Raw genomic sequence first — 10,333 nt, 5'->3', positions numbered from 1 at the left:
AAAAAGGGTTAAAGTCTTATGGCCATCCCACTTAGAAGGTCCCTGGGTATATGAATAAGGCATATAAAAAAAATATAAGTGAATAAAAAAAAGAAATACTTTAGTAAATATGCAAAATCTAAGAAGGAAGGCACATCACATACTGTATCATGCCAAATCCACTGTGTTTCATCATTAGCCATAATATCATGGGAACCATCCACATTAAACGCTTTCCATAATGACATTAACAGGATCAAATTAAACTAATCATTATTAAACAGACGTATTGCTAGGAAAACATAATATTACTTCTTGTTACTCAGTAGGCAGGTTTTAAAAAATTAAACAACAGCTTCTTTATTATAACTCTTTCTTTATACAGTAAAATTAGTCAATACTGCAATGAGCTGAACAGTTCAACAGAATACCAGATAAATAAACCATGAGATAACATTTGATATGGTTTGTGGTTTTTCCCAAGGACATGTGTTCTACCAATGCTAGGTCACAGCTTCAATGTCTAAACATAGTTGGCAAGATTAGAATACTTAATTTACTGTGAACTACAAGTCCCAGCATACCCTAAACTTAAACCCCCAAGGCAGAAGTGCTCTGCGTAGAACTCAGAGAGTGGCTGGTATTCTACAAGACTTGTTTGATACCATACTAATCATTAAATAGGTAAAATAATTATTTTCCAGATAATATGGCAATCCTAGTATTCCAGAATGCATTTCATCCCTATTGAAATCTGTCACATTACCATGATCATATTACTATTATCATTATCATCAAAATGTCACCTGACAACTTAGGAACTGATGAGTTCCTTTGTCCATCTTTGCTTACGAGTGAACCCCAGAATTTAGCTGGCTCTGTTCAGGTTTGGGAGAGTGGGGAAAGTTGTTTCCATTTCCAGGTTAAAGCATGGCCTGTGAGTTTCTTACTGAACAGGGATGTCAGGTGTTCCCTATCCTTTAAAAAGAGACAAAGCAGACAATTCTGTATCATTGGACCCCACTGACTGATGTAGGTGGATTGCATACCTACCGACATTCAAAAAAATAGAAAGAGGGACAAAAAGTTGTGCATAGAGTTGCAAAACCTTTGGCCACGTCCATTTTATTGCCACACCTACAAATTACCACGTCCATTTTACAAAAGTTGCCAGGTTATGAAAGTTTGAACACATTTCTGAAAGTTTAAGTGCAATGTTTATAACAGTTTTGCTAATGAAAGTGAATTGCACATTAAGCTGCTAGTCTCAGTTCTCCCAAGAGACCTGCTTATCTTAATAGTTACAATTGTATCTTTGCTTATCTTAAATTGTTACAAAAGTATCCAAGTGCGACTGCTGAGTGTTCTCTGCTAAAAAGCCTCTTATTTTAAAGGAGAAGGAAAGTTATTTTATGCTGATATTCCAAACTGTTGGTTACATTCCCTCCTCCTGAAATGCCATAGTTTGACTAGTGAATTCAGTTTAATTGTACCGGCACATTTAAAAAAATTACCACAGTGGACTTTGCGGCCTCCATCTTGGTTAAGGTCACAAGCCATGTTGTGCAGTTTTCTATCAGCAGAGGGATGTCTTTTATATTTTATGCACTTTTCAATATTTTTACAGTCGATCTTTGCATACAGCTGAACAGGAACTCGTATAGAGGCAGCATTTTTGTGAGTAGCTCTTCACCTAAGGGGCAATCCATAGAGCTTTATTTATATTTTACCTTTCTTTCTCCTTAAGGAAAAATGAGAATTAAGTTTCAGAAACTTTGTATTTTTTTCTGCTGTTGGTGCAGGAGATCAAAGAGAAGGGCAGGACATTTCAGTAAGAATCTCGGGACTCTGGGCTGAGCTGTCAAAATCTGGAGTGTCCTGCAGAAAATAGGACAGTTCGGAGGTATGGGATTGTGTTAAAGAGCCAAAGGCAGGAGGTCTTCGTAAGAGAAAAAAGAAGGACTAATTAGATTGAGGTTAGATTCTGTAATATCTGACTCTCAGATTGAGAATTTACTTTTGCTTTGCCCGTGCCTAATGACAAAAAGGAATTACCTATATTAAATATTGTGATGTGAATGTATTGTGTACTATAATGAAGTGAGACAAATTCTAGCAAATGGACAGTTACCAGTGTAACCCTCTGTCCAGGCACAACTGAGAGACAGAGTCCTGTGTAAAACACGTGCTTCTGGCAGATACCAGAAATTGCAACCTGCCAAGAGTGTGTGGGAAGGGAAATGGCAATGTCCTAAGAAGCGTTAACTATCTAAAGTCAGGTATGGGATCCATTATCTGGAAACCCGTTATCTAGAAAGGCCATTACCCATAGGCTCCATTGTACTCAAATACATTTTTAAAAATGATTTCCCTTTTCTTTACACTAATAAAACAGTACCTTGTACTTGATACAAACTAAGATATAATTAATCCTCATTGTATGTAAAACAATCCTATTTATGTTTAAATTATTTATAAGCAGATTTAAGGTGTGGCGATCCAAATTACAGAAAAATCCCTTATCTGGAAAAGTTCAGATCCAGAGCATACTGGATTACAGGTATCTGTATTGTTACACGAGTTTGTATAAGAGCTCAATTTCTGAATCAGATAGATTGAGAGTATTTAATTTTAGCACTAGCTATGATTTTTAGGACAAAAAAATAATACAGGCATCAAATCATCTCTCAGAAGACAGTGAGAGGAAGGTTACCAGGGGCTGGAAGACAGTTGCATCTCTTTGCCTCATCTAATGCTAAAGAAATAAGTGATGGGCCAATACCTCCAAAGGGCTGCTCATTTTTTCCACGAAAAATTTGAGTTCTTGCTCAAAAATACCCAACAAAAAAATGAGGTTTAGTAAATAACCCCCCCCATGTGTAAATATTATAAATATTCAAATGCATCTCTTTGCCTCCTCTAATGCTAAATAAGTAAGTGATGGGCCAATACCTCAAGAGTGCTGCTCATTTTTTCCATGAAAAATTCGAGTTTTAGCTCCAAAAAGCACAAAAATAAAGGAGGTTTAGTAAATAACCCCCAATGTGTAAATATTATAAATATTCAAATGCATCTCTTTGCCTCTTCTAATGCTAAAGAAGTAATTGATGGGTCAATACCTCAGGGAAGGGCTGCTCATTTTTTCCACGGAAAAATTTTAGTTTTTGCTCCAAAAAACTCAACCAGATTAAAAAAATTTATAAATATAACATATTCAAATGGCACAAAAATCTAAAAACAAAGAATTAAATTACAAAGCAAACGAAATAATTACACTTTGGGATAACAGGAAAAACTGGAAACAAAAGACAAAACTGCTTTTTATAAAAATATATATTTAGCTTTAATTTAAAGACATAGAAACACATTTTGGTACTATACAGACATGATGCTGGAAATCTCGGATTCATTCAGAAGCATTTGCTTACCCGTCTGTTGTTTAGCTATACAGGCAATAGTCCAGCATTCTTTACATGCACTAAGTCTTACAAACCAGAGGAATTAACCACTATTCTTATTGAAGGTCTTTTATATGCCAGTCGCAGACAATTTACCAGAAGAGAACTCCAAAATCCTATAAGTAAATAGAGCTGTGGATTCTGCTTGAGCGAATGTTGGTGCACCCTTCTATAAATATCTGACATTCTCATTAACTTCTGAGAATAAAACTATTGCTCTTTGGGGAGAAAGAAGCACAAAAAAAATCTTCCTTAAAAGCAATGCTTTCTGAATCCCATCTACACACAGCAAAATAACTGACAAAGGCATTTTGGCTAAACAAAATAAATACAGTCCTTTCTTGTTCTTTAATAGTTATATATATATATATATACAGGTATGGGACATGTTACCCAGAAGGCTTAGGACCTGTGGTTTTGCGGGGGATCTGTCTGTAATTTGGATCACCATACATCTACTAAAAAAATAATTTAAACATTAATTAAACCCCATAGAATGTATTTTGCCCCCAATAAGGATTAATTATGTTTTAATTAATTAATTAATTAATTATATATTGCTCAATTATAAGATACTGTTTTATTATTAGAGAGAAAAAGGAAATACATTTTAAAATTTTGAATTGTTTTGTAAAAATGGAATCTATGGGAGATTTCTGGATAATAGGTTTCTGGATAACGGATACTATACCTATATCTGTATATATATATATATATATATATATATATATATATATATATATATATATATATATATATATATAGCAGTGAAAAAGAAAACTAAAGTGAAAGTATATTTGAATAGAAGGTGAAGATTGTTTAATTTAAAAAGTGATATTTACACTGATTCCATTGAATGATTGTCCAGTAAGTGCAAATTTAACCTAGAAATTACTACTGTGAATTTTATATGATGTCCTTACATTCACACAGTATATCAATGACATGTAAGGCCAAGAGCTCCTTTATAGTAATGGATAGATGTAGTTTTGCTTCAATATGAAAAAATGCTTTACATTATCTAATTCATCCTTAATCTCAGGTATAATACACATTCAGACTTAAAACATGTCAATCTCTTTTATGGGTTTCCTAGAAATATAGACTGTTAATATTGCATTTCAAATATGGAGTGTCTTACAAGAATTTATTAAAAAAATACTTAGCATTTCACACTAAACTGGACCCTCTGCTACAGTACTTTAGAAAAGAAAAAAATGCACTACCACTTTCCTGAACTGGGAAAAAAACTGCATTTAAAGGGGCAGTGTTCAGCTATGTTAAACATAAGCGCAATAAATGGGCTTATAATAAAGATGTCCTCTATCTACCCAACTAGATAGAGCTCTGCCTATTCATTGGCTGATGTAACGTAGCTTGTATGTGTTTCCTTGGTTTGTGAGTGAACACAGTGAGTCATAGTTAGTATAGGTATGGGTATATAGAATTTAATTAAAAGTAGGGAGGGGTGTGTGTATGGATGCTGGGTTTTCATTTGGAGGGGTTGAACTTGATGGACTTTGTCTTTTTTCAACCCAATTTAATTATGTAACTAACGATGTAACTATATGAGCCAGGGGCCAAACCAAAGAATTTAAAATGGCAGTTTTTTTCTATTTAGGATTATCCAATGGCACATACTACTAGGAAATGGTTAGGTTTTTGATTTTAGGTTTTCTATTTTTCAAACATTTGACCAGCAACTGCATCCAATCTGATGTTTGATTTTCAAAATCCTGACCAGCAACTGCAACCAATCAGTTGTTTGATTTTTAAACATGTGACCAGTAACTGCTGTCTGTTTGGTTGCCGTTATGAGAGCTGCTTCAAAAGAAGTTATGCTGTTGCTAACATCACTGACCCTAGCAACCGAGCAAGGGTCTGAATCACAGAATGAAAGGGGCAGAATAGAAACTAATAATATTAGTACAAAGTGTACAAAGCTGCAAGAGAAATCAGGATGCTCTAATTAATGGCCTCATGAACCCATACAGCATTAATTCCAAGTTTAACACATAGCAAATAGAAGGGCAAATAAATAAAATTGCAAAACTGCATAGATTTTTTGTTTGCAAGATCCTATGTATCAAACATGATGAATTTGTTCTTCTAAATGATCTGTAACACACAAACAAAACCAATTTCACCTGTGATAGTCTTTTTTGGAGCATGCTAAGCTTAAATATGGTCCATATAGATTTTAGGTGAAACCTCACTTTTAGTTAAATATAACAAAACCTGTAGATTCTTTCATTAAGACAACAGTAGGGAAAACGTTCAACACAAGCCAAATAGCTTTGTAAGGGATAACAGTTTACAGTGGATCTTACAAAAATATTTACAAGGCTGTACGAATATTTGCTTTAAAAAAGCTAGAAGGTGCTATTTACATATGTTTATTAATATAAGGTATAAATTAGTGGTCCTTCATAACAACTCTCTATCAACACATTGTGTCATATTTACTCTTTAACGCCCCCAGAGTTTCACTTTGCATGACATCATTAAATGTTAGAAATCTCTATTGGCCTTTTTTCCAGCATATGGAAGTCTATTTTCCTGTTTAATGGTATTTGAACTTCTGTGTTCTCATTTATTCCGTGATCATTTTTACCTTTTCTTAAGCAGATGTACATCCCCATCAGAGTTACCAAAATGACAGACCCCAGGCAAATAATTGACAGAGTTACCAATGTAGGGGTGCATGAATCACTTTCCATCTCTTTCTGGGAGGGCTCCATTGCTATCTGTGGCTCTTTTTCTTCTATATTGATATCTGGCTCCTTTCTCAGCAAGGTTTCAATATAACTTTCATCTGTGACACTGTCATTAACAAAGAGATTTACCATTACTGTGGAAAAGAGTGGTTCTGGGTAGCCATGGTCGCTAACTTTTACTAATAACCTGTACAATCCACAGTCATTCCTCATAAGTGCCTCCTCCAAAGTGATGTTGCCTGTTATGGGGTCTATCCTAAATGATTCTGGTTTGGGTCCCCTTCGACCTATGATGCTGTAGGCAATAACGGCATTCATACCTGTATCTTTATCAACAGCATAAACTTCTGTGACAGGTGAACCTGGCAGGGTGGAAGGAAGAACAAGAAGATACGACATATTGGACTGAGGGAAGAGGACCACTGGTGGGTTATCATTAACATCCAAAAGCAAGATTGTAATTTTAGCTGTAGAAGACAAGGTTGGGTCCCCACCATCAACAGCTTCAACCCAAAGAGCATATGAGCTCTGTTGCTCTCTGTCCAGAGAAACCTTTGCCCTCAAGAGTCCTTTGCCATTGTCAATGACAAAAATATCACTTCCATTCACTATAGATAGAGCTATCCATCCATTCTGCCCAGAGTCAGCATCAGTGACACTAATCACTCCAATTTCACCGAATCTCAGAAAATTTTCAGGCACAAAAAAACTGAAATCTTTGCTGATAAAACGAGGATTATTATCATTTTTATCCAGCACCGTGATGTAAACCGTAGCAACAGATTCCCTTGAAGGAAAGCCAGCATCTCTTGCTCTGACTGTAAACCGGTATTTTTCTTTTTCTTCTCGGTCCAATATGGTAGAAACTGAAAGAATGCCTGTCACGCTATCTATAGAAAAATAGGAAGGTGCATCAGGCCCTAGAAAATAAGATATTTGACCACTCTCATCACTGTCAGCATCCGTGGCATAAAGTTTTGCCAGAAATGCGTTGGGCTCATTGTTTTCTTCAATAGTTATCTCTACAGCAGATTCTGTGAAAATAGGGGAATTATCATTCTCATCCAGAATTTGGACTTTTAGAAGCTTCTTTACCGGATACCCATCCCAGCTAAGTGCAACCACTGCTATGTTGTAGGACTGTCTGAGCTCATAATCTAGTACATCTGTAGTTTCTAGCAAATACTCATTATTATATGGCTTGTATGCAGAAAGTCTAAAAGGCCCTTTTCCTTCTAGGTAACAATCCACTTGATATTTTTCATCTGGGTCTTTTATGGTAAAAAATGCAATTGGAGAATGGACAGGCTCCAATTCCTTCAGGTAAATAACACCATTTTCCTCATTAGCAATATATCGAGGTACGAGCTCCGGGGGCCTGAAAGTGACTTTATTTATGGAAATGAATACAGTAATCACAGCTGGAATGCAGCCCGGACCATTGGCAAGTATTGTTAATTTATGCTGCTGGACGGTGCTTCCGTCTATTCTCTTTGAAAGTTTTATAATCCCTTTCATCTCATCCAGGTGAAAGTATTCCTTTGCTGCCTGTGGCACCCTTTCACTGAATGCATATGTAATCAGGGCATTAGGACCTAAGTCTGTATCCACTGCATGCACTGTAGCAACGTGTGTCCCTTTGGTGGAATTTCCATACAAAGTTGCATTGATCTGAGATGCATTGAATAGGGGGCAGTTATCATTTACATCGCTAATCAGTATTGACAGCGTGGCAGACCCTATGAGTGGAGGAATTCCCCCGTCTTCTGCAATGATAGTGGTTTCATACTCAGCTTTCATTTCTCTATCCAGTGGGCCCATGATAATAAGGTAGGGAGTCCTCTCCCCACTTTCGTTTTCCTCAACATCAAGTGTAAAGACACCATGGTAATCTACCAACCTGTAGGTCTGGACCCCGTTCGTCCCACCATCAGGGTCATAGGCAGGGTGCTCTATAACTATCCTGGTGTTAACAGGGGCATTTTCTGGGACTGAAATATAAATCTGTGGCACAGGGAAATGTGGAGCATTGTCGTTGATGTCAATGATGGCAATCTTAACTTTGATAAGTCTGAAATATTCCTGAGGCAAAATGATTACATCAAGAAGCAGCACACACTCCTGAGCAACCAGCGAATGCGGGCAGAGAGCTTCCCTGTCAAGCTCCTCAGATGATGTGCTCAGCTCGCCTGTGCTGTTATTGAGACTCACATACTTCTCACTCGGCCCCTTTGAAGCCAGGCTGAACGACAGAGGAGGATCAGCAAAGAAATCCAGCTGCAGATCGTCCCCAATGCTTCCGATATGAACTCCCTTAGGCAAGCCTTCTTGCAGCGTGTAAAGCAATTCCGTGGCCCTGCTGTTACTCGCCGAGCTGAAGAGAGATCCCCTGACGTGAGCGAGCAGCCACAGAAACAACAAGTGCTGTACAAAAGTAAGGAACAGAGATGTGACTGCAGCCAAACTCATAGACCAAACAAGGACGCAGTATCTTTACATACAGTCATGCCACTGATACACTAGATCTGCGGCACAGCAACATCAATTCTTTTATCAAGATATCATCATCAATAGAAGTGTTTAGCTGCAATACAAACTGTTTGTCCTTATAGATGTCAAAAAAAAAACAAAAAAAACACAGAAAGCTCCCTTATTCACTGAACTAATTCCTGCTTTAAAGATTAGGAGAGGAATGAAACAGCTTCAAAACTAATCTTATTAGCGAACTGTAATTCTTAATAAATAAATAAATATATATATATATATATATATATATATATATATATATACACACACTATAGATAAATAAAGAATAAGGATTGATTGGTACATTGATCACAGATGGGTGACTGGCATACACAATACAAAGTATAGATGGATTGATAGATCAGATGAGTAGATGTACACAGGCAGCCAGACAGACAGACTGATGATTAAACAAGACAGACAGTCCTATTATACACAGACAGGGGGACAGACAGAAAGCTTTAATGGATGGTTATCCTATTCACACAACACTATATATGGCATTTCTGTTCTTAAAGACAGGAAGAAACAAACAAACAAAAAACAATGCTGAGTATCGAAGCTGCCCTATTAATTTAAGCCCTTTGGCCATTGCACTACAATTCCCAATATCCCCTGCCAGACAGTCAGACTCTGTGCAATACGGGGGGGTGTAATCGCATATGAGAGGGAGCAACTATTCCAAAGTGTCAATCCGTGGGGAAATGTTAAATATTTGCACAGTTTGGTGACTGCCAATGAAATGGCACAGTATATATCATCATTCAGTGGTTTGTAACTTCAGATAAGTAATGTGGCTGCGGATGGAACAAGAGGATTTCCCATGTCTCTAATCCCTATCTCATCCCTCACCTGAGCAGTTTGGAGAATGATCCTGAGCGGGTTTCTGCAGCTGCTGGGCTGCCCCATATCCAGGCTCAGAGAGTCGCTGTGCGAGAGCAGCTTTCCCCTGCCGTGTGTGTGATCCTCTCATTCCCCTGGTAGTTGAATCCCGAGGAAACTGCAGTCATTTAGTTCCTGCTGCTGCCGCTGCTACTAACACAGACACTCCCTCTCTGCTCATGCAAATCGCTGGACAGCGGCAGCCAATAGCCACAAGTGCATTCATTAGACAAGTGCCCGGATGCGCAGGAGCTGCTGCTATTGGTATGCGACTCTGCCTCGGGCTCTGCCAGGGGAACTTTTAGCCTTTGCACTTTAGAAAGTGGAACTTGCTTCGTATTTTCAGGCTTCATTGGCTTATTTGCGCTTCCCACTTCTTCCACCTATTCTATCTCTAATAATGTTACGACTGGAACCATCTCGGTTCATTCCACTGCTGTCTGCTGCCAGCCACCCCCGCGAACCCAAATATGTAACCGTCCAGAGCTTCTGTGTGTCTATATGTGTGTGACTTGTCTGTGTTTGTATGCGTCAGTGTGTCTATATCTGTCTGTATATAAATATGTGTGTGTTTATATGTGTGTGTGTGTTAGACGTGTCTGTGTCCATATGTGTTTGTGTGACTTGTCTGTTTCTATATGTATCTGTGGGGTACATTTATCAAAGGACAAAGTGAAAATTTGCATAAAAAAAAATTCAAATTTCGAGCTAATTTTTGGGCACTCTGACTAGGGAATAGTCCAAATTCGATTTGAATTTGCCTCTGTAAAA

The 10,333-nt window shown here is 37.5% G+C and overlaps 1 protein-coding gene across 1 annotated transcript; it reads right to left on the bottom strand.

Moving 5' to 3' along the window:
* Positions 1-4,570: 4,570 nt before the first annotated feature.
* pcdh20.L (protocadherin 20 L homeolog) lies at positions 4,571-10,042 on the bottom strand. The gene is made up of 2 exons (XM_018247295.2): positions 9,533-10,042; positions 4,571-8,578 (listed from the first exon to the last, which is right to left on the bottom strand). The coding sequence occupies exons 1-2, from the start codon at positions 9,587-9,589 to the stop codon at positions 5,942-5,944; spliced, it is 2,694 nt and encodes an 897-aa protein (XP_018102784.1). The 5' UTR covers positions 9,590-10,042; the 3' UTR covers positions 4,571-5,941.
* Positions 10,043-10,333: the final 291 nt, after the last annotated feature.

This window comes from Xenopus laevis, chromosome 2L (genome assembly GCF_017654675.1).
Source record: "Xenopus laevis strain J_2021 chromosome 2L, Xenopus_laevis_v10.1, whole genome shotgun sequence".
Taxonomy (NCBI): Eukaryota; Metazoa; Chordata; class Amphibia; order Anura; family Pipidae; genus Xenopus; species Xenopus laevis.
The sequence above is the reverse complement of the archived record's forward strand: the minus strand, read 5'-3'. Positions and strand labels throughout refer to the sequence as shown.